Genomic DNA, 22,047 nt, shown 5'->3' with positions numbered 1-22,047 from the left:
CTCTTCCAGTCAGACCACTCCCCTACCACGTCCAATCAGATCACTCCCCTACCACGTCCAATCAGATCACTCCCCTTCTACCTCCAATCAATTCTCTTCTACCTCCTTTGTTGCGTTATACAGTACACCCCTGCTGTCAATGTATTTGACATTATTATTGAAGTTCTCCAAGTAAGTCTTTCTTCGTTTGTGATTGCCGTAGCATACTTCCACCATACTGTGTTTTTGGGGACAGAAACACTTTGTCCAGATTAGCAAGACACGTTTCGGCTAAGGACAGCCCTGAGTGGTCATGTCCCGACTCCTTCAGCCAGCATTCCTCTGGTCCTGAACTCCTTTGACCTGAACACCAGAGTCGTGCCCCTCTCCTCAGCGCCACATCTGACCTGAGACCAGTCTGGAAAGCCCCAGCCTCAGAGTTTAACATCCATGTGTAGCCCGCAGATCTGGTCTGGGGTCAGATCGACTCCTGCTGGTGTTGATACAAAGAGGGAGGCATGAGAAAGAAGGGAGGTAAGGAAGAGAGAGGAGGGAGGGTGGTGAGATTTGGAAGAAAGAAGACAAGCAGAAAAGGGAGGATGGGGTGCAGGGAGGATTCAGGAGGGGGGAGGGACTGACAGGACGGGGGGAGGGGGGAGGGGGGAAGGTGAGAAAGGAGAGAAGGAGGGGTTGGCTAACGGGGTGGGTTCGGCTTGTGAACCTCCCACTGTGCGAGAGGGTAGGGGAGACAGGAGAGAGGGAAGGGGGGAGTGGAGGAGGGAGGACGATGTATAGAACTGCCTGGGTAAAGGCCTCATTTTCCCCAAACTGGAGGCAGGGATGGAGGGGGGAGTCGATGTTGGTAATTACAGAGAGACAGCAGACTGGGAGGAGGGTAGAAAGAGAGAGAGGGAGGCAGAGACAGAGAGAGAGAGAGAGGGAGAGGGAGAGGGAGAGGGAGGGATGTAGCTAAGGCACAGGCATCAGAGAGAGCAGAGAGAGAGAGTAGAGTTTGTCTGTGAGAGAGTGGTGTGCTTGAGCAGAGAGAGAGAGACAGGGAGAGAGAGAGACAGAGAAACAAGGCCAGGCGGGGGATAGCACGGAACGAGGGAGCAGAAAGAGTGAGAGAGAGAGGGCGCACACCGGAGAGAAGTGGATCCAGAATCTGAAGCGTTTCCGTGGAGACCTGAAGCTGGATTCTCCTGGACAAGAGTGACTCCACGGTTGTGTGCGCGTGTAGCTATCGTTGCGTGGCTACAGCCAGCTGCTAGTGTGTGTGTGTGTAAGGATGGGTGTGCTGCACCTGTGCCTGGGCCTGGCCCTGCTCTGGGCTCCAGTGCAGAGCCAGTGGTGGAACTTCTGGGCGGCTGCCACCACCACCACCCGCCCTCCCCCCCTCAACAGCACCCCTGCCCCCACAGCTGCCCTGGTCCTGGAGCAGGCTGGGTCGGGGGACACGGAGAAGGACATGCCCACCCTGGAGTCTACTGCTGTCCCGGTCCAGGACCAGGAGCCTGAGCCTGGGCTCCAGGCTAAGAAAAGACCCCTCAAACTCTGGAAGAAGAGTGGTGAGTCTGGCATTGGAGAGGAGGAGGAGCAAGGTGGTTTGGAGGATGAGGAGATGGAGGAGGATGAGGAGATCAAAGAGGATTGGTAGTGTTTGGCGTACTCTAGTTGGAGAGGGATACATTATGGATGGAACAGTAGTTGCTTCACCTAGTTCTGTTGTTGCATCACGGTGGATGTTCTCAGTGAGGAAGGGCCCGCTTCAGTACGTGGCTTGTAGACTGCTCATGTTGAACAGTCTACAGAGCCTGAATGTGTGTGTGCGTGCATGTGTGTCCGCGTTCATGCCTCAACGTGTGTCCATGTGTACCCGCCCCTGTGTGTGTGTATTTGTGAACTTGCGTGTGGAAGTGTGCGTTCATGCTTGTGTGTGTGTGTGTCAGTCGGCCTGCAGTGCTGGTCCATCGTCAGCTCTCATCCTGCTGCTGGGATCATGACCTGCTGTAGGAACCTTCTGACTGAGGGACTGGCTGAGGGACTGGCTGACTGCTTTGCTGGCTGACTGCTTCGCTGGCTGACTAACGTTCTGACTGACTGCCTGGTTGGCTGACCTGCTGGATAGCTTGTTAACTTCCTGACCGGCTGTAATATTTTGGCTGGCTGGCTAGCTGACTGGCTGGCTGGCTGACTAGTTGGATGTGTGTACATATATCTGAATAGAGTAATAGCGCTTGTCTGCCTGGAGCAGGTCTATAGGTTGAGGCTGTTGGTCCAGGGGTTGGGCTCCAGGTTCCTGTTAGCCTCTTGTCCCAGGTAAATCCCTATCACATGATATTATAATAATAGGATTAGGCCAAGGCTTCCTGAAACATGGGGCTCAATGGAGGTTTGAGTATGAGCATTGTGAAATGTGTGAGTGTGTGTGTGTGTGAGAGAGAGTGTGTGTGTGTGTGTGAGTGTGTGTGTGTACTGTAGGTGTGACTACTGAGCCGGTGTGTGTGTGTGAGTGTGTGTGTGTACTGTAGGTGTGACTACTGAGCCGGTGTGTGTGTGTGTGTGAGTGTGTGTGTGTACTGTAAGTGTGACTACTGAGCCGGTGTGTGTGTGTGTGTGTGTGAGTGTGTGTGTGTACTGTAGGTGTGACTACTGAGCCGGTGTGTGAGTGAGCATCAGGGCATGTTTATGGTTCTCTCTCTCTCTCTTACACACATACTCACACACACACACACACACACACACTCACACACACACACACACACACACACACTCACACACACACACACCCTCAAGGCCTCATTGTACTCCTCGTACGCACAGTGAGCAGAGCTGCGTTTGCACCTGTAGGTCAAGTGGATGGACGGATGGATGGAGGCAATGTCCACTCTCCAGACAGAGTGGAGGAACCAGGAGCTGAAGGAACACGGTCATTTTAAAGCCTAATAACAGAGTCAGTGCTTAGAGGGAGGTGGATGTAGGGTGTGTGTGTGTGTGTGTGTGTCTGTTGGGCTTGTCCAAAACTGACCCCAAGACCCCCAGTCTTTAATCCTGTATGATTCCAGCTGGCTGAGTTGATGAATTACAGAGTCCATCCATGACCTGTCTGGTCTGGCAGGGTGGGAGGGAGGGAGGGAGGAGGTGTGACAGAGGAGAAGGATTGGGCGAGAGAGGTAGAGGGTGGGCTGAGAGAGGGGGAAGGAGGCTGGAGGGATAGGGGACAGAGTGTGGGGTGAGAGAGGTAGAGATAGGGTGATGTGAAAGGGGGAGGGGCCACGGTTATGGCGAGGCCAGCCGTGTGGAATGTGAGTGGTCGCCGCGGGAGACCTGGCGTGTGAGGAAGGGAATGGGATAGATCCGCCTGTTTGAGGCCTCCTCCGTGACAACAGTCTACACACACACACACAGATACACACACACACAAACAAGCGCATATATACACATGCACGCATAAAACCACAATACACACATTTGCAAACCAGTATGACGTTATCGACTGCCTGTCTTGTCATTCGGAAAGTTATTCAATCAAATTGCATTAGACACTGTAAAACAGCACTGTGCTCTGCCACAGTGGATTACAGTAAGAAGCATGCTCTTCACCTCCCCCCCTTCACAGAGCGGAGAACCCAGCCCCACGTGGACCTGCTGGAGCTGGTGGGGGTGCCCCTCCCCCCCTCCGTCTCCTTCACCCAGGGCTACGAGGACGGGGGCCCCGCCTACAGCTTCGGGCCCGACTCCAACATCGGCCGCCTGGCGCGCTCCTTCGTGCCCTCCCCCTTCTACCGCGACTTTGCCGTCCTGGCCACGGTGCGGCCCTCCAGCGCCCGGGGAGGGGTGCTGTTCGCCGTGACGGACGCCAAGCAGGAGGTGGTGCGCCTGGGGCTGGAGGTGCGCCCGGCGAGGGCTCGCTACCAGAACGTGGTGCTGCACTACAGCGAGGGGCGGAGCCACAAGCTGACGGCCGTGTTCACGGTGGCGCCCATGACGGAGGAGTGGGCCATGCTGAGCGTGGTGGTGGAGGGGGACCAGGCCAGTCTGACGGTGGACTGCGGCCCGGCCGAGGTGGTGCCCCTGGCCCGGAGGAGTGGGAGGGTGAGCTTCCACCAGGAGTCTGGCATCTTTGTGGCAAACGCAGGGAGCGCCGGCATGGAGAGGTTTGTGGTAAGTCTGTGTAGGCGTGTGTGTGTGTGTATCTATGGCTGTGTGTGTCTGTGTGTGTATCTATGGCTGTGTGTGTTTGTGTATCTTACATTTACATTTAGTCATTTAGCGGACGCTCTTATCCAGAGCGACTTACAGTAAGTACAGGGACATTCCCCCGAGGCAAGTAGGGTAAAGTGCCTTGCCCAAGGACACAACATCCACTGGCAACCTTCAAATTACTAGCCCAATTCCCTAACCGCTCAGCCGCCTGACTTCCTATATCCGTATCTATGGCTGTGTGTGTGTCCATGGATATGTGTGTGGGTAGGTAGGAATGTGTGTGTATGTATGTTTCCAAAAGGGACCTGTCTGAGGAGTGGAAACTAAAATACAACCAACAAGCTTCCGTATATTTTAGGCCTGGTTTTCAAATCTGTGTTTATGCCATTGTCTGCCAGTCTCCCCACATCCCTCTCTTCCTCTCTCTCTCTCTCTCTCTCTCTCTCTCTCTCTCTCTCTCTCTCTCTCTCTCTCTCTCTCTCTCTCTCTCTCTCTTTCTCTCTCTCTCTCTCTCTTTATCTCTCTCTCTCTCTCTCTCTCTCTCTCCATGCTTTCCTGTCTCTTTCTTCAACTGTCCTATCAATTAATAAAACACCCAAGGACAAAAGGCCAACTTATCATCCAATAAAAGAGACAGGAAGGTTGTGTGTCCAGATAGCAGAAGCTGCCTTCCTCCCAGATGAGCTCCAGTGAGTCCTGGCTAGGAGCTTCAGGAAGTCTCCTCCACCCTAGACAGGAGACTCCTCATATCAACCGTTCTCCTTGTTTTCTAAACACGCTCACTCCCTTTGCCCTGACCGGCTCAAGGTCTCTCTATCTTTCCTTCAGATCCATGTCCCTTCTTTTAACATCAATACGTTTTTTTTTATCCTCCATTCAGCTCTTGTTGTGTCTTGTTCTGTTACAGTTATTTGTTGCCTGGATTGGAATGGCACGAGAATTACTACTTATTTGTATTTTATTGAAACTTTAATAGCTTCTTCAGTTTTGGCAAAGTTGCAAGCTGAGATGTGTTTTATTTCCCCAAAGCTTGGTACCCCCAGTGCAGTTAGGAGATGTGGACATGACAGGAAGGAGAGAGACTAGCCTGTTCTTGAGACCAACATCCCAAACAAGCCCCATGACCTCAGCATCAACATGCTGCGATTTGAACTAGACTGTCCTCTGTGTGAGGGATGAGAGAGTGTATGTGTGTTGTGTGTGTGTGTTGCATATGTGTGTGTGTGTGCATGAGCATGAGCGTGAGTGTTTGTGTGTGGAAGGATGAGAGGGTGTACTTTGTGTGTTTGGGAAAGGGGTTTCCATGGTGACGGCAGCGAGCGGGTTGTCCTTTGTGTGAGTCCTCAGAGAGAAGGCTCAGAGTCAAACAGTCAGTCAATTACTCAGACAGACAGACAGACAGTCAGACAGACGGACAGTCAGACAGACAGTCAGACAAGACAGACAGTCAGCAAGTAACTCAGCAAGCCAGTCTAGCCAGTCATTCAGTTAGCCATGTAGACAGTCTGGTAGGTGTGTATATACTGTATATATGTGAGAAGAAATTGCACAAAGAACGATAAGGAAACAGAGAGAGTGTCATTAGAAATGTCTGAAAGAGAAACAAGAGGGCAGAGAGAGAGAGCTACAAGAGAGAGAACAGGGAGAGAAAGAGAGAGGAACAGAGAGGGATGAGCGGGAAGAGCAGAGGGAGATAAATGAGAAGAAGAGAAGGGGGTGGGCTAGGCTAGTGGCCAGAACGAACCAGAGAGCCAAAGTACAGAGTGGTCTGTCCTGTAGTGAGAGACAATACCACTAGGTCAGTCAGCTCGCTGGGTCAACCCGCCTGTCTCTCTCTCCCTCTCTCTTTCTTCATCTCTCTCTTTCTCTCTCTCTTCCCCTCTCTCTCTATCTCTCTCTCTCTCTCTTTCTCTCTCTCTTCATCTCTCTCTCTCCATCTCTCTCTCTTTCTTTACCTCTCTCTCTCTTAATCTCTCTCTCTTCATCTCTCCAGTTTTGTATACTTCTTCCTCTGTCTGTCGGCATCAAGCTGTTTTCTTTCAATCTTTTGTTTGACTCATCACTGGTTCCAATGGGACTTGGCAGTGTTTTTGTTTGTGTGTGTGTGTGTTGTGTGTTGTAGCTATAGTGTGTGTGTGCGCGCCTTACTCTGTTGCTAACTCCTCTCAGTTCAGCTAATGGGTTAGGATGTACACAACTCTGGGATTACAGTAAACTAGCTCTTCTATCTCCCTGTCCTTATTTCCCTCCCTCCTCCATGCAGGGTTCCATCCAGCAGCTGGTGATCACCTCTAACCCCAGAGCAGGAGAGGAGCAGTGTGAAGATGATGATCCTTATGTATGTGGTGACACACACACACATATATACACACACACGCGCATGCATACATACATCCACACACACAGCCCACAAGAAGTTTATGAAAGAAGGGCTCCCTCTGCTGGTGGGACTGTAGTTTCACTCTGTCCAGCCCAGTCACTGGTGTATGTTGACAGAGAGGTGTGTGTGTGTGTGTGTGTGTGTGTGTGTGTGTGTGTGTGTGTGTGTATGTGTGTGCTAGGCATCCGGTGATGCCAGTGGGGACGGTGTGTTGGATGACCGTGAGTCGGAGGAGGAACTGATGAAGATGAAGGAGGAGAGGAAGGAAACACACCTGGTGAGTGAGGAGAGGTGTGTGTGTGTGTGTGTGGTGAGTGAGTGAGGAGAGGTGTGTGTGTGTGTGGTGAGTGAGTGAGTGAGTGAGGAGAGGTGTGTGTGTGTGTGTGTGGTGAGTGAGGAGAGGTGTGTGTGTGTGTGTCTCTCCCCCTTTCTCATTAACAGGAAGCAACCATAGATATGGTACAATGCCACACCATCTGGTCAACACGCAGCACACACACTACAGTCCTGCTGTGTGAGTGTGTGTGTGTGTGTGTGTGTGAGCGTGGTTCAGCCCACGTGTCTAGCTTGTCTCCAGTGTGTCATCCTCCCACCCCTGGCCTCCCTCTGGCCGCTCCTCTCTGTGTGTCAGGAAGTCATGGGGACCCTCAACCCTCTGTAATCATCCCCTCAGACCTTCAGCTGCCCTGATCAAACACCCACCACTCAATATGTTCCAACGACCATCTCTCCCCGTCTCCCCTCAACGTCACCCCACTCCTCCTTTCTCTCTCTCTCTCTCTCTCTCTCTCTCTCTCTCTCTCTCTCTCTCTCTCTCTCTCTCTCTCTTCTCTCTTTCTCTCTCTCTCTCTCTCTCTCACTTTTCTTTCTCTCTCTCTCTCTCTCTCTCTCTCTCTCTCTCTCTCTCTCACTTTTCTTTCTCTCTCTCTCTCTCTCTCTCTCTCTCTCTCTCTCTCTCTCTCTCTCTCTCTCTCTCTCTCTCTCTCTCTCTCTCTCTCTCTCTCTCTCTCTGCACCCCCCCCTTTCTCTCCCTCTCTCTTTGTATCTGTCCTCATTTCTCTCTTCTTCTATTCCTCTCTTTCTTTGTCTCTCTCTCTTTCCAGCCAGAAGATGAAGATAGCGTTCCGGTGCAAGCCCCGCCCACTGCGACTCCAGAGGACCTGGACGAGTACTCAGGTCACCTGACCCCCACTGAGACCAACCAGGAGAAGATACTCCTAGGTGTGTGTGCAGACACACCAACACACATTCAGACACACCCACACACACCCACATACAGGCACACGCATTCAGACATACACTCGCAAGCTCTCTATACATACGCACACACGCACAGGAAGTACCTCGCCATTCTTTACCCTTTCATCTCAAGAGAACTAAATGGTTTTCTTGCAGTTTTAATCAAGGTTATCTGCTGCCCTTTTACCATAATCTGATTGGTCCTTCTCAGAACATGTCCTCTAGTGATTCATCTTAGTGGGATGTCCAGGACCGTATTCATATCGTTCAGTCTGATTGGTCATTGGTTAATTTGATCGATGGTAATCTTGTTAGGATCTGATTGGTTAATTTGGTTGCCGTTTCCTGATATCATTTCCTCCTGGCAGGAGCCCACCCGACAGAGGAGTCAGGCGAGAGATCTGGAAACGTACGTTTCATAACCGCGTCGGAACCATGCGTACTATCCTGTTTTCTTTTCATGCTTGCATACTTACCACTCACCACACAGTCTAGGCTCATTTCACACTAGATGTTATGCACTTTTCCTTCATTGTGTTTGTATACCACTATAAATATACAACAGGTATGTAGTCACTCTGTGTTGTTTTGCTCTTCCAGGGGGCTGGTGGCCAGGGGCGGAAGGGAGAGAGAGGAGATCCAGGCCCTCGGGGCCCCCCTGGGCCTCGCGGCCCCACAGGCTCGGCCTCTCCCTCAGGGGACAGGAGGTCAGGCGAGACCCAGGCTCAGCCGGGGCCCAGGGGTCCGCAAGGCCCGGCAGGTCCAACTGGACTCCCCGGACAAGCAGGGAAGGATGGGCCAATGGTGAGCCAACACACACACATACACACCCTCACACACACACACACTGTCTCTCTATGTGCTCTCCCCCTCTCCTTTGTCCCTGTCCATGAACACCCACTCCAATTTGACTAGAACTATAAAAATGATGTCTCCATGACTCCACTACCACCATTCACTGTGTGTGTGCGTGAATGCCATGAACCCTGTCACCTGAACACTGCTGCTGTTTTCTTTCAGGGAAGGAAAGGAGACAAAGGAGACACAGTGAGTCTTATTTCTCCCACAACACCTGTTCATGTAGGATGCTAGTGGTGATGATGGAGGTGAGTGAATGCCTGTCTCTGTGACTGATGCTCTGCTCTGTGTTGCCCCCGCCCCTCCCGCCCCTCACCCCTCACCCCCCCACCCCCTCAGGGCATGAGGGGTCCTCAGGGTTTTCCTGGGTTGGCTGGAGAGTCTGGACCTAGAGGAGACAAGGTACGGAAGATCAGCCCTTCAATTCAGGACACTGTATTACTGTAATGTACAAGGAAAGAAAGTGAGTTGAATGGGATGGAATTGAATTGAATGGCGTTGTATTCCACTGCCTTGCAGTGAATTGAATTGAAAAGTGGGATTCACTGTGACTGTGAACGAGTCCTTCTGTCTGGTTCTCTGTTCCACTTCTCTGTTCTCTGCTCTCCTTCCCTCCAGGGTGATCCAGGAGTGGGACTTCCAGGGCCACCTGGGCTCCCCGGCCCCCCTGGGCCCCCCAGGTCACGCAGTGTTCCAGTGAGTATCGGTTCACCATCCCTCCTGCCAAAGACTTCCACATACAATACCAGACAAACACTCAAAGTGGTAGTACTAGGAGCACAAGTAGGCTTGCCAACAGACCAGGCCGCTCTGACAGCCTGTGCCTCTGACGTGTGTTATAAAGGGTGTGACTGTGTGTGTGTGTGTGTGTGTTAGACTTGCTCAGCTGCGTGTGTGTATGTGTAAGACAGAATTTTCTGTTTGTATGTGTGTGTTAGACTGGCCGGGCTGTGTGTGTGTGTGTGTGTAAGACTGATTTAGCTGTGTGTGTGTGTGTTTCAGTATGGTGCTGACGCTCTGGGCTCTGGCTTCGAGGACTCAGACAGCGATACTGAACTCATGCGGGTAAGACAACTCTTCTCATCACTGTCCTGGATGCCCTGCTGTTCTGAGAGGGTCAGTAGGGCATTCATACAGTACATGCTTAGCACAGAAACTGTGTGTGTGTGACGTCGGAGCACAGAAGAATGTGATTTTCCTCTGATCTCTACCGTTGGACAGTTGTGAATGAATAAATCTTATATAATAATATAATATAAATATAGAGTTTTCAATTATTATTATTTTTTTGTATTTTATTTTTACATTTTAGAACAATTCTGATGAGTTCCTCTCCTCTCCCCCAGGGTATCCCTGGTCCTCCGGGTCCTCCAGGCCCCCCAGGGCCCGGCCTGCCGTTTGGCCCCTCTGAGGGCCTTCTCCCTGGGCCCTCAGGCCCACCTGGTGTGCCTGGAAGAGACGGCATGGACGGCCCTGTTGGAAAACCCGGCCTGCCAGTGAGTTGACTTTATACCAGAGACCACTTTTATCTAAAGAAACCTACAGTGTACAGTGCAAATAGTAAGTACAGCAGATACTCAGGGACTAGAATATTCTCTGATCCATTGCTATCCCGGTGTGGTGGTTAGGGTTGTTTTCTGTGTGGTAATCACAGTTTGGAGGTATCTTGCATCTCAAGAGACACATGGAGAAACTTCTCTGAAAGGAAAAAAGTGAAAGAAAAATAACAATTTGGAAAGAAAAGAATGCGAAAGCTGTCGTGAAACATGTAGCGTGAAAGAGTAGCTTGTTTGTAGACCTAAAGCTACAGGCTGCAACACGTCCCACTGCCCATGTTCCACCATGCATCCCTTCTACTACCTGATAACACCTAAACAGGTGGAAAATTAGAAAAGGACAAAATGCTAACGTTATTCATTCACAGCCACACTGTCAAAGTGTCGTTGCAGAAAGCTGTTGTCTTCTTCCTGCCTGTCTGACCTCCATCCTGGCCTCTGTTTCAGGTGCTTCATGATTGGTTTAGTGGTTCTGGCTCGGGTTCAGGGTTCGGGTCCGGGTCTGGCTTCGGCTCAGGGTTTGACCCTGAGCTCCGGTCAGAGTACGGATCTGAGTTCCGCTCAGAGTACGGTTCTGGTTGGGCCTCCGGCTTCGGCTCTGGTTTCGGCTCGGGGTTCGGCTCGGGGTTCGGTTCAGGCGAGGTATTGCCCTGGTTCTGAGAGAACCGGTCGGCTGGGAAAGGCAGTGTTCTATCCTACCATGTTCTCTAACCACTCACTCGGCAGCATGTTCTACACGCCTGTGACATGAGATCCTGACTGTGTGTGTGTATGAGAGAGAGAGAGAGAGAGAGAGAGAGAGAGAGAGAGAGGAGAGAGAGAGAGAGAGAGAGAGAGAGAGGAGAGAGAGAGAGAGAGAGAGAGAGAGAGAGAGAGAGAGAAAATGAGAGAGGGGAATGAGCGAGAGAGAGAGAGAGAGAGAGAGAGCGAAAGCAAGAGCGAGAGAAAGAAATAGAGACAGAGACTACATTTCACATAAGCCCCGGTCCTTCTTGCCCTCTGCTCTGAGCTCTCTCACCTCCTATGACAGAGCTTCCAGGATCTCTGATGAAATCCCCCTTAAACCCAGCAGCCCTCCCCAGCAGGAAGCTCTGACATAGGACAGCTCAGAGCAGACTGTGGGGGCCTCCAGCCTCCAGGCTTGAAGGACTTGAGTCCTGAGCAGAAGCTGAGCTTTTGTGCGTCTGTGTCACCAGAACATGGTGAGGAAACACTGGTGAGAACCTGCCTTTCTCCTACTGGTATGCCGTGTGCTTCTACTAACAGCTGAGTCTCAGCCCGTCCTCCACTGGGGGTCAGGGGTCAACTCTGACGTAACGCTGGCCGACTAAGACTGTTTGCATCGCCTGTGTGCGGCTGGAGGAGAATGTGGAGAGCGTAAACGTGCTCGAGCGAACTGAGAGCTGGTGCTCGTCCGTGTCACGTGACCCGAGACGGAACAGGAGCTGTCAGTCTCAGGCTGGTGGAGCGTGAAATGAGTCACAGGTCAACAGGATGTGACATCACACTTCCTGAATTCACACTGTGGCCAATTCAAGGCAGAGCAGAGTTGACAGGATGTGATACGCAAAGAGGATGTGACATTGTTTTCTTCTTCTCAGGGTCAGGATGGAGCAGACGGTCTTCCTAGTCCCACTGGGAAGAAGGTAAGATGGCCGCCCATATTAAAGGCAAACAAGGCGCATTCCGTGTTAAAAATGGATCTTCACCCCACTTCCACAGAAGAGGCTTCCAAATGGGTCTCCAACACAAGCCCCATGTGTGACCATAGATACTAAGATTGAGCCACATTTATGTCACATAAAGTATCTTGTCTTGGAGTGCAATGGTGGACACTTCAGTGAGTCAGTACCTATAATGACCCTGTCTGCTCATCTTGTGTCTCAGGGTGACCATGGACAACCTGGAGCTCCTGGACCCAAAGTGCGTCTGCCCTCCTGACCCCACACTCACATCCTGACCCCTCAATCACCTCCTGACCCCACAATCACCTCCTGACCCCACAATCACCTCCTGACCCCTCAATCACCTCCTGACCCCTCAATCACCTCCTGACCCCTCAATCACCTCCTGACCCCACAATCACCTCCTGACCCCTCAATCACCTCCTGATCCCACAATCACCTCCTGACCCCACAATCACCTCCTGACCCCACAATCACCTCCTGATCCCACAATCACCTCCTGACCCCACACTCACCTCCTGACCCCTTCAATCACCTCCTGACCCCACAATCACCTCCTGACCCCACAATCACCTCCTGATCCCACAATCACCTCCTGACCCCTCAATCACCTCCTGACCCCACAATCACCTCCTGATCCCACAATCACCTCCTGACCCCACACTCACCTCCTGACCCCTTCAATCACCTCCTGACCCCACAATCACCTCCTGACCCCACAATCACCTCCTGATCCCACAATCACCTCCTGACCCCTCAATCACCTCCTGACCCCACAATCACCTCCTGACCCCACACTCACCTCCTGACCCCACACTCACCTCCTGACCCCACAATCACCTCCTGACCCCTTCAATCACCTCCTGACCCCACAATCACCTCCTGACCCCACAATCACCTCCTTTACTGCTGATCTTGACGGAACCCTAACCTAACCGTCAAATTACGATAACCATCACCTTCAAGCTCTCAGAAGACCAGAGGTGATTCTCAGTGTGTTCCTCCCAGGGGGAAACTGGAGACCCAGGACCGGAGGGGGCCTCGGGGCCTACGGGACCCGAGGGAAAGAGAGGTCTTCCTGGGCTGCAGGGACCGCCCGGTGTCCCTGGACCTCCAGGAGGTGTCTTCTTTGTGGAGGTGCTGTTCACTGTTGATGTTAGGTTCTGTAGGATGTTGCTGTGGATTCTAGACGGCATTTGACAATGGTGCTGTGTGTGTTGTTGCTTACAGGACTTGGAAGGCTCTGGAAATAGTGACATGTTGATTGGTGCTGGATCCAAAGGTCTACAGGTGAGTCAAACCTGTGTGTGTAAATGTGTGTGCTTTTCAGTGTGTGTGTGTGTGTGTGTGTGTGTGTGGATGTGTCTTGTACATGCACCTGAACAGCCCTCTGCCTCCTGTCTGCTATAGGGAGCTCCTGGCCAACCTGGGTTAACTGGTTTACCAGGACCCACGGTAAGGCTCATACACATAAACATAGAATTTCCCTGATTGGCCATTTTGTTACCGAGAGTTGTCTCTGGGCAATCTGATTGGTGTGCGTGTGCTTCCTGTGTTCCAGGGTGAGAAGGGGGCTGATGGTTCTCCTGGGAAATCTGTCAAGGTAGGTCACTTCCTTCTTCATTCTCCTGCTCCTCCTCTTCCTCCTCCTCTCTCCTCTCCTCTTCCTCCTCCTCTCTCCTCTCCTCCTCTTCCTCCTCTCTCCTCTCCTCCTCTTCCTCCTCCTCTTCCTCCTCCTCTCTCCTCTCCTCCTCTTCCTCCTCCTCTTCCTCCTCTCCTCTCTCCTCTCCTCATCTTCCTCCTCCAGTTCTTCTTCTTTCTTCTCTTCCTTCTTCTCTTGCTCCTCCTCTCTTCCTTCTCCTCTCCTCCTTTCCTTTTCTTCCATCTTTGAGGTACCCTGTCAGCCTCCTAACCCCCCCTCCCTCCTCTTTCTCCCCAGGGGGAACCAGGAAGTCCAGGCCCTGAAGGTCTTCCAGGGCTGGCAGGGTTGCCAGGCGCCAGGGTCAGTACTCGACTATATTGACGAATCACTACCACTGATTGATATCAGCTGATCTGTCTGGTCCAATCAGACGAGCCATATGTTGACCGATTAGACAAACCGGTTGGTTGATGTATTTGTGTATCTCTCCACAGGGTGCCAAGGGTGACAAGGGCAGTGCAGGACCTAAGGTAAGGGAGAGAATATTTAAACTATTTGTTATTATTTAATAATGATTTATTTGTGTCTAGTTTGTTTGCTGAATTACAGGCTGTGTTGTTGCTATGTGTGTCTCCAGGGAGAGAGAGGTGCTGATGGACTCAGTATCCCAGGACCACCTGGGCCACCTGGACTTCCTGGACCAGTCTTCAACCTGCAGGATGTACATACAGCCTGACCACACACACACACACACACGTGCAGACCTCCAACCTGTGTACCACTGAAACGTGATGCGTTTCTCCACAGCTGCACCTGAATGACAGTGAGAGCTTGTTATCCTTCACTGAGCTTCGAGGTCCACCAGGACCTGAGGTGGGCAGACCGAACACTGCTCTGTATCTCTCTGTGTGTGTGTGTGTGTGTGTGCGTGTTTGTACTGTGTGACTTTTTGAGGTTGTATGAATGAGACACCAACTGTAGATCATGACTGAAAACTCCATTGGTCTGTGTGACATTACATGTCATTGCCAAGTTTCAAGTTTGCTCAATGTTACAATATCTGATGGTGTGTGTGTGTTTGTGTGCGTGTGTGTGTGTTGCAGGGCCCTGAAGGCTTGCCTGGTAGAGCTGGATTCCCTGTAAGACTTCTATATTATTTATATTACTGTAGTTCAGCCTAATGCTGTGACGTGTCACAGTATCTATTTTACTATCAAAAGAGCAAATCTCTTTAGAAACAGACCACTCTCTCCTCTCCTCCCCTCCTCTCCTCCTTTCCCTCCCCTCTCCTCCTCTCCCCCCCTCTCCTGCCTCCTCCTCTCCAGGGTCCCAGAGGTCCTAAGGGAGACAGTGGTCCTACTGGGGTTCTGGGACCACCGGGACTGAAGGTACAGTAGGACCAGAGGAACTGTCTACCTGTATGCCACAGCTGCTGTGCTTGTCTGTGGAGCTGAGCGTGTGTATGTGTGTGGCCCTCCCAGGGCGAGAAGGGCGAGCCTGGGGTCACCATCGCTGCTGACGGCTCTCTGATGACCGGGCTCCGTGGTCCGCAGGGTCCTAAAGGGATCAGGGTGAGTGCGGCTCTCAGGCGACGCTCCGCTGGCTGCTGGGTCTCCGAGGTCGTGCTGTACTTGTGTCTGATTGGTTCCTCACCAGGATCATGACTGTGTTGTTGTTGCTGTCGCCGTTTTCCCAGGGTGAGCGTGGTCTCCCTGGACGTGCTGGTGTCGAGGTGGGTTCTAGATATTTACATACACAAGTGTATGAATGCTAAAGAATCGATTTAGAAAACACGATTGTCCTTTGACAGAACGGCTACTCTTTACACCACCAAAAGAACATGTTGGGTTTGGTAAGAGCGTGGATCTGTAAACACTGTCAACAGGATACTGGACTCTGACGTAAATACATGCTGTCACAGTTGGATGCCGATCTTGTGATTTGATTCTGTGGTATTCTCTCTCAGGGACCGATGGGCCCAACTGGACCGAAAGGAGAATATGGCTTCCCTGGCCGCTCGGTGTGTGTTACCTCCTCTCCCTCTCTGTATTCAGACCGGACATGTCAACACTGTTTCAGCTTACGATCTCCGTTTGAAAGGTTTTTAGACGAAGGGGAAGATCCTTCCAGAGAATGTGGATGTTGTTACCTTTTGTGTCTGTTTCTAGGGCCGACCTGGGATGGCAGGCAGGAAGGGGGAGAAGGGCGATGTCATTACCCAATCGGTAGGAGTCTGAGAGTTGTGGACACACACTGTCACCCAAAGATCTGCCCTCTCAACAAGAGGGATTCACTTGAATTAACGACATCCATGTTGTGTCTCTGTGTGTGTCTGTGTGTGTCTGTTTGTCTGTGTGTGATCGTAGGGCCCCCCTGGCCCCCCAGGGCCTCCAGGACCCCCTGGGCGAGTGTTAGGACTCAACGGAGTAAGTATCCCTCTGTGACTTCCTATGAAAGCCCCAGTATCTCACCAGTCATGACAGTACTGGTACCACAGCAGAGCTGGTGGAGCCCAGCTTCAGCCAATCAACACTGATTACCCCAACATGGTCTCCGATGATGTCATGGTCATTAGTAGTCTGATGTCATTTCCTCTGAATCTCAAAGACAGTGTTTCCGGTTCGCCCCCGACCGCACTGCAAAAAGACCGTAAGTTCCAGGATCTCTCTTAGGGGGCTGTCCCGCATGATGTTAGGGTGTTGGGCCCCTCCCTTTTTTTAACGAGCAAGCCCCTCCCCCTGCTCCAGTCTGCAGCCGTGTGTCAGTGTTCTCTGTGCCGCGGGCGTTCCAGAACACTCTGTCTGTGTGTTCTCTCCCCCTTGAACGTTCCAGAACATGCTGGGTCTGTGTGTGGAGGCAGTCTCTCACATAGGTTACAGTCCTCCCAGATGTGGGGGTCTGTGGTCCTATGTGGAGACTGCAGACTTAAACCTGCTTGTCCCTGAGGATTCTGGGAGTTTAGATGGGTGTTTTCTAACCCTGACCCCTGACCCCTGAACTAGTCTTGCTCTGGGTGGTGGTGGTGCAGGCAAGCGATCTTCTCAGCATGTTGCATGGGGCTTGTGTGTTGTCACTTTGCTCAGCTGACCAGGTCAAGATAACCAGGACTATCGAGTCCTCCATACATACCAGTCCTGGTCCTACCGACCTCGGGCCAGAGTCCTGGTCAGTCCTGGTCACCTTGACCTCTCCAGCTGATCACACGAGCCAAGGTGACCACACCCACATCAAGGTCGTCCCTGTTTGCTGTCTCCTGTCCCCTCCCTGTGTGCTGTGTGGTGTCACCACTGCTGGGTGTCTCTCCTCTAACACCTCGACCAGGCCTCTGGCCTTCAGCCTGGCTCACAGTCGTCTCGTTTCCTCAGGGATCTCTGTAGCTGTGGGTTCTTAAACAGTAGTGTGACTGGGGTCTGACTGTGTCTCTCTCTTGCCTTGCAGGGGAAGGACTCGCCTCAAGGTGAGTGTTGTAGTATTAGGTCATGTTGGAGACATGTCTCGTTCACTCTTATTTAAAACCAGGCTGGACCGGGTGGTGCGTGCCCCACCGGTCTTGTGCAGAAGGGTTAGGGGTTAGAGATGTGCGATGAGCCAGTCTCATGGAATCTCATGTGTGTGTGTGTGTGTGTGTGTGTGTGTGTGTGTGTGTGTGTGTGTGTCCAGGACGCAGGAACGGAGGGGCCAAAGGAGACAAGGGAGACGCGGGTTTACCTGGCCAACCTGGAACTCCAGGTAGGAGAAAGACAGACAGACAGACAGACAGACAGGCTGGCAGGCAGGCAGGCAGGCAGGCAGGCAGGCAGGCAGGCAGGCAGGCAGGCAGGCAGGCAGGCAGGCAGGCAGGCAGGCAGGCAGGCAGACAGACTGTTCAACTTCACACCAACTGTACGTTTTTCAGGAACTGTTTTTTCAATATATGACGATGTACCGTGTGTGTGTCTCTGTCCCAGAATCTCTTCTACCAGACAGCTTGGAGGGCTTTGTGGTGAGTTCACCCTCTTCCTGTTAGCTCTAAGCAGCATAGCAGCTCAGCTGATAAGCACATCCCCCTCGGGCCTCCCCCCCCCTGTCCCTCATCCCTGGTGCTGTGTGTGTGCCCTGCAGGGGGCCAAGGGCGACGGGGGACTGAGGGGAGAGAAAGGAGAGAAGGGGGACGTGGGATTGACAGGACCTCCAGGACTGCCTGGGAGGTCAGGCCTGGTGGTGAGTCATCATCTTGTTGATTAATGATCAAATCGTGAAAATAATAATAATAATTTTGCAAATGAAAACTCCTAACAAACGTTCTACCTGTGTGTGTTTTGCCCCTGTGTGTGTGTGTGCTCCTTCAGGGTCCGAAGGGTGAGTCAGTGCTGGGTCCTCCAGGTGACCCCGGGTCCCCAGGCCAGCAGGGGGCTCCTGGTTTAGGTCGGCAAGGCTCCCGAGGGCCCCCTGGCCCTGCCGGCCCCCCAGGCCCACCTCCTGTCTACGGAGCAGGTACTGAAACACCTGCCCTATGGGTGGGTGGGTGTGGGTGGGTGTGGGTGGGGGTGTGGGTGGGTGTGGGTGTGGCTGGGTTAGTATCCAAACCATGAGTGCTCTTTATATATTCATCAAGCTTGGTTGAACAGTATTTAATAAATCAGATGAATCATGTCAAACTGGTGTTGATGTCCCCCAGCAGCAGGTAGCATTCCAGGCCCAACTGGGCCCCCCGGCCCGCCTGGAGCCCCTGGAGACACCAACCCGGTCAGACAACACACACACACTTATGTATTCATGCACACACACTTAGAAACACACACACTTAGAAACACACACACACTTAGAAACACACACACACTTATGTATTCATGCACACACACTTAGAAACACACACACTTAGAAACACACACACACTTAGAAACACACACACACTTATGTATTCATGCACACACACTTAGAAACACACACACTTATAAACACACACACACTTATAAACACACACACACTTATGTATTCATGCACACACACTTATAAACACACACACTTATAAACACACACACACTTATGTATTCATGCACACACACTTATAAACACACACACTTATAAACACACACACACTTATAAACACACACACACTTATGTATTCATGCACACACACTTAGAAACACACACACATATAAACAGACATACACACACACTCATACCCATAAAAACATACATCCATTCACAACACATATAAAAGCACATACACAAGATCACTAACCCCCCCCTCCCCTCCCCTCCCCCCCCTCCTCCAGGTGAGCACGTACAGGACCACCCACGCCCTGGTGAGGGAGAGCCTGCGGGTGGCTGAGGGCACCATGGCCTACGTGGCTGACAGGGGAGGAGAGCTCTACATCAGGGCACAGCAGGGCTGGAGGCAGGTCCAGGTACACACCTCCACACACACGCACACACACGCACTGACTCATTAACACACACACACACACTGACTCATTAACATCCACACACACACACACACTGACTCATTAACCTCCACCCACACACTGACTCATTAACATCCACACACACACACACACACACACTGAACATTCAGAACCAGGTTGCTACTAGTTACACTAATCAGTTCTCACCATGGTTACCTTGTTGTTGTGTCTGTGAATGCTTGTGAATTAAGTACATCTTTACTACCCTCTCTCCCTCCCCGTCTCCATCTTCCCCCCTCTCCTTCTCCTCGCTCTCTCCCCCTCTCTCTCTCCCCCCTCTCACCTCTCTCTCTCTCTCCCCCCTTTCTCCCCCTCCCCCTCTCTCTCCTCTCCCCCCTCTCTCCCCCCCTCGCTCCCCCTCTTTCTCCTTTCCCCTCTCTCTCTCCCTCTCCTTTCCCTCCCTCTCTCTCTCCCCCCCTCTCTCTCTCCCCCCCCTCTCTCTCCCTCCCCTCCCCCCCTCTCTCTCTCCCCCCCTCTCTCTCCCTCCCCTCCCCCCCCTCTCTCTCCCTCCCCTCCTCCCCTCTCTCTCTCCCCCCCTCTCTCTCCCTCCCCTCCCCCCCCTCTCTCTCTCTCCCCTCCCCCCTCTCTCTCCAGCTGGGAGAGTTGATCCTGCCCCCCCCAGACCTGCCCTCCTCCTCGGTGTCTCAGGCCCTGAGCAGACCAGGAGAACGCAGCAGGCCCCCCAGGATACACAGCCAGGTAGCACACACACACTCTCTTACACACACACACACACACTCTCTAACACCTACACACTGCCACACACACATGAACACACACTCTCATACGCACACACACAGAGACAGACAAACACACACAGAAATACTCACACACACACGCTTTCTACACCTGACCCTACTTTGTGTGTTTTTTTTTACAAGGAGCTGCAGGAAAAGGAAAGGGCCTATCTTCCTAACTACAATCTGTTACCACAGTCTACCCAATCAGCACCTGGGGTGAGAGACCCATCTCACACCTGCAAACACACATCCTCCACCTGCTGTCTATGATGCTCTCTGTTACTATCACTCTCTCTCTCTCTGGCTCTCTTTTTATGTATTTCTCCCCTCTCTCTTTCTCTCTCTCCCTCTCTCTGTCTCTCTGTGGCTCTCTCTCTCCCACTCTCTCTCTGTGTCTCTCATCCATCTCTCTCCCTCCTTCCCTCTCTCTAGCTCCACCTGGTGGCGCTGAACGCTCCCCTGGCTGGTGACATGCGAGGCATCAGGGGGGCGGACCTGCAGTGCTACCAGCAGGCGCGGGCCGTGGGCCTCACCGCCACCTACAGGGCCTTCCTGTCATCACACCTGCAGGACCTGGCGACCGTCGTCAAGAAGGCCGACCGCGTCAACTTGCCCGTGGTCAACCTGAGGGTGAACACACTGAGCACACACACACACCAGTTAACCATAGACATCCTGGTCAGCCATACACACACACACACCTGTGAACCAGTCCTCTCCAGTGTACCTGCCCCAGGTGAGTGTGTGACCTGTGGACCCCCTGTCCTCTTCAGGGGGAGGTGCTGTTCCCCACCTGGACGAGCATCTTCTCAGACAACGGTGGAGTGTTCGACCCCATCACTCCCATCTACTCCTTCGAAGGCCGTGATGTCTTCACAGACCACACATGGTGAGTGACCGGCTGTGTCTGGGAGTAGAGTCTGTGTACGGCTGGTCCTTTTACAGTAGAGTCTGTGTACGGCTGGTCCTTTTACAGTAGAGTCTGTGTACGGCTGGTCCTTTTACATTATGTGTGTGTGTGTGTGTGTCGTGGGAGGAGTTAAGTAACTGTTGGAGGTGGATTATCTAGAAACCTTGCTTCTGTGTGTGTGTGTGTTTCTGTGTGTGTGTGTGTGTGTTTCTGTGTGTGTGTGTGTGTGTTTCTGTGTGTGTGTGTGTGTGTGTGTGTGTGTGTGTGTGTGTGTGTGTGTGTGTGTGTGTGTTTGTGTGTTTCTGTGTGTGTGTGTGTGTGTGTGTGTTTCTGTGTGTGTGTGTGTGTGTGTGTTTCTGTGTGTGTGTGTGTGTGTTTCTGTGTGTGTGTGTGTTTCTGTGTGTGTGTGTGTGTGTGTATCCAGGCCCCAGAAGCTGGTGTGGCATGGCTCCAGCACAGTGGGAATCCGGATGACGACTAACTACTGTGAGGCGTGGCGTGCCGGGGACATGGCCGTGACAGGACAGGCCTCCCTGCTGCACACCGGCAGGCTGCTGGGACAGCACACACGGAGCTGCTCCAACCACTTCATAGTGCTGTGCATAGAGAACAGCTACGTAGACCACCACAAGAGAAACTAACACACACACACAGAACGACACACACGGGGAACTTACACACACACAGACACACACAGAAGCACACTCACAGGAGCACACACACACACACACAGACACACACAGAAGCACACTCACAGGAGCACACACACAGACACACACAGACACACACAGAAGCACACTCACAGGAGCACACACACACACACACAGACACACACAGAAGCACACTCACAGGAGCACACACACACACACACAGACACACACAGAAGCACACTCACAGGAGCACACACACACACACACAGACACACACAGAAGCACACTCACAGGAGCACACGAAAACACACCCAGACAGTAACACACACCCTGAAACATACACACACACACACACACAGAAAGAAAACACTCACAGGAGCGTAGACACATGCGTAAACGCAAACTTCGTAGAGTTAACCGCTCTACCGTGTGGTGGACCACGCAAGAGGTGTACCCTCTCACACACTCCTGGCAGTATTACCACCATGTCCCATTAACCCAGGGCAGCTCCGCACATACTAACACTTCTCACCCTCTCACTCACTCACTCACTCACTCCAAAATACTTTCCCGCTCTAACGTCCCCTCCTCTTGCAGCCATAGCCAAAACTCTGTCAACACACAGTCACTACATTGCACTGGGTCTTCGTGCTCACTGTCCTTCTGAAGATAGATGTAAATATATGTACATTCCTGACGTCAGCCTCCATCACAGCGTCCGTCTCAGTGTTTTCAGATAACCAATGGGAAGCCAA

The 22,047-nt window shown here is 52.3% G+C and overlaps 1 protein-coding gene across 4 annotated transcripts in view; it reads left to right on the top strand.

Annotated features, from left to right (window-relative positions):
* Window positions 1-21,350, top strand: part of col15a1b (collagen, type XV, alpha 1b) — a 31,913-nt gene extending 10,563 nt beyond the window's left edge. Inside the window, exons 1-43 of one of the 4 annotated variants that reach the window (XM_047026734.1) lie at window positions 1,032-1,547; window positions 3,599-4,143; window positions 6,449-6,523; window positions 6,747-6,842; window positions 7,669-7,786; window positions 8,173-8,213; window positions 8,405-8,608; window positions 8,825-8,851; window positions 9,002-9,064; window positions 9,281-9,358; window positions 9,665-9,727; window positions 10,009-10,158; window positions 10,666-10,860; window positions 11,820-11,864; window positions 12,106-12,141; window positions 12,912-13,040; window positions 13,134-13,193; window positions 13,314-13,358; window positions 13,465-13,506; window positions 13,843-13,905; window positions 14,040-14,075; window positions 14,183-14,266; window positions 14,353-14,418; window positions 14,649-14,684; window positions 14,871-14,933; window positions 15,027-15,116; window positions 15,242-15,277; window positions 15,512-15,565; window positions 15,714-15,770; window positions 15,912-15,971; window positions 16,153-16,194; window positions 16,984-17,002; window positions 17,206-17,274; window positions 17,493-17,527; window positions 17,647-17,745; window positions 17,874-18,018; window positions 18,206-18,270; window positions 18,804-18,935; window positions 19,587-19,691; window positions 19,874-19,948; window positions 20,165-20,362; window positions 20,506-20,621; window positions 21,067-21,350. In XM_047026734.1, the coding sequence (XP_046882690.1) occupies window positions 1,268-1,547; window positions 3,599-4,143; window positions 6,449-6,523; window positions 6,747-6,842; window positions 7,669-7,786; window positions 8,173-8,213; window positions 8,405-8,608; window positions 8,825-8,851; window positions 9,002-9,064; window positions 9,281-9,358; window positions 9,665-9,727; window positions 10,009-10,158; window positions 10,666-10,860; window positions 11,820-11,864; window positions 12,106-12,141; window positions 12,912-13,040; window positions 13,134-13,193; window positions 13,314-13,358; window positions 13,465-13,506; window positions 13,843-13,905; window positions 14,040-14,075; window positions 14,183-14,266; window positions 14,353-14,418; window positions 14,649-14,684; window positions 14,871-14,933; window positions 15,027-15,116; window positions 15,242-15,277; window positions 15,512-15,565; window positions 15,714-15,770; window positions 15,912-15,971; window positions 16,153-16,194; window positions 16,984-17,002; window positions 17,206-17,274; window positions 17,493-17,527; window positions 17,647-17,745; window positions 17,874-18,018; window positions 18,206-18,270; window positions 18,804-18,935; window positions 19,587-19,691; window positions 19,874-19,948; window positions 20,165-20,362; window positions 20,506-20,621; window positions 21,067-21,283 (4,254 nt within the window). In that variant the 5' untranslated portion in view covers window positions 1,032-1,267 and the 3' untranslated portion in view covers window positions 21,284-21,350. Of the gene's footprint in view, window positions 1-1,031; window positions 1,548-3,598; window positions 4,144-6,448; window positions 6,524-6,746; window positions 6,843-7,668; window positions 7,787-8,172; window positions 8,214-8,404; window positions 8,609-8,824; window positions 8,852-9,001; window positions 9,065-9,280; window positions 9,359-9,664; window positions 9,728-10,008; window positions 10,159-10,665; window positions 10,861-11,819; window positions 11,865-12,105; window positions 12,142-12,911; window positions 13,041-13,133; window positions 13,194-13,313; window positions 13,359-13,464; window positions 13,507-13,842; window positions 13,906-14,039; window positions 14,076-14,182; window positions 14,267-14,352; window positions 14,419-14,648; window positions 14,685-14,870; window positions 14,934-15,026; window positions 15,117-15,241; window positions 15,278-15,511; window positions 15,566-15,713; window positions 15,771-15,911; window positions 15,972-16,152; window positions 16,195-16,983; window positions 17,003-17,205; window positions 17,275-17,492; window positions 17,528-17,646; window positions 17,746-17,873; window positions 18,019-18,202; window positions 18,271-18,803; window positions 18,936-19,586; window positions 19,692-19,873; window positions 19,949-20,164; window positions 20,363-20,505; window positions 20,622-21,066 lie in introns of those variants that run through there. The other 3 variants (XM_047026732.1, XM_047026736.1, XM_047026735.1) reach the window with 3 other exon arrangements.
* The last annotated feature ends 697 nt before the right edge of the window (window positions 21,351-22,047 follow it).

This window comes from Hypomesus transpacificus, chromosome 10 (genome assembly GCF_021917145.1).
Source record: "Hypomesus transpacificus isolate Combined female chromosome 10, fHypTra1, whole genome shotgun sequence".
NCBI lineage: Eukaryota > Metazoa > Chordata > Actinopteri > Osmeriformes > Osmeridae > Hypomesus > Hypomesus transpacificus.
The sequence above is the reverse complement of the archived record's forward strand: the minus strand, read 5'-3'. Positions and strand labels throughout refer to the sequence as shown.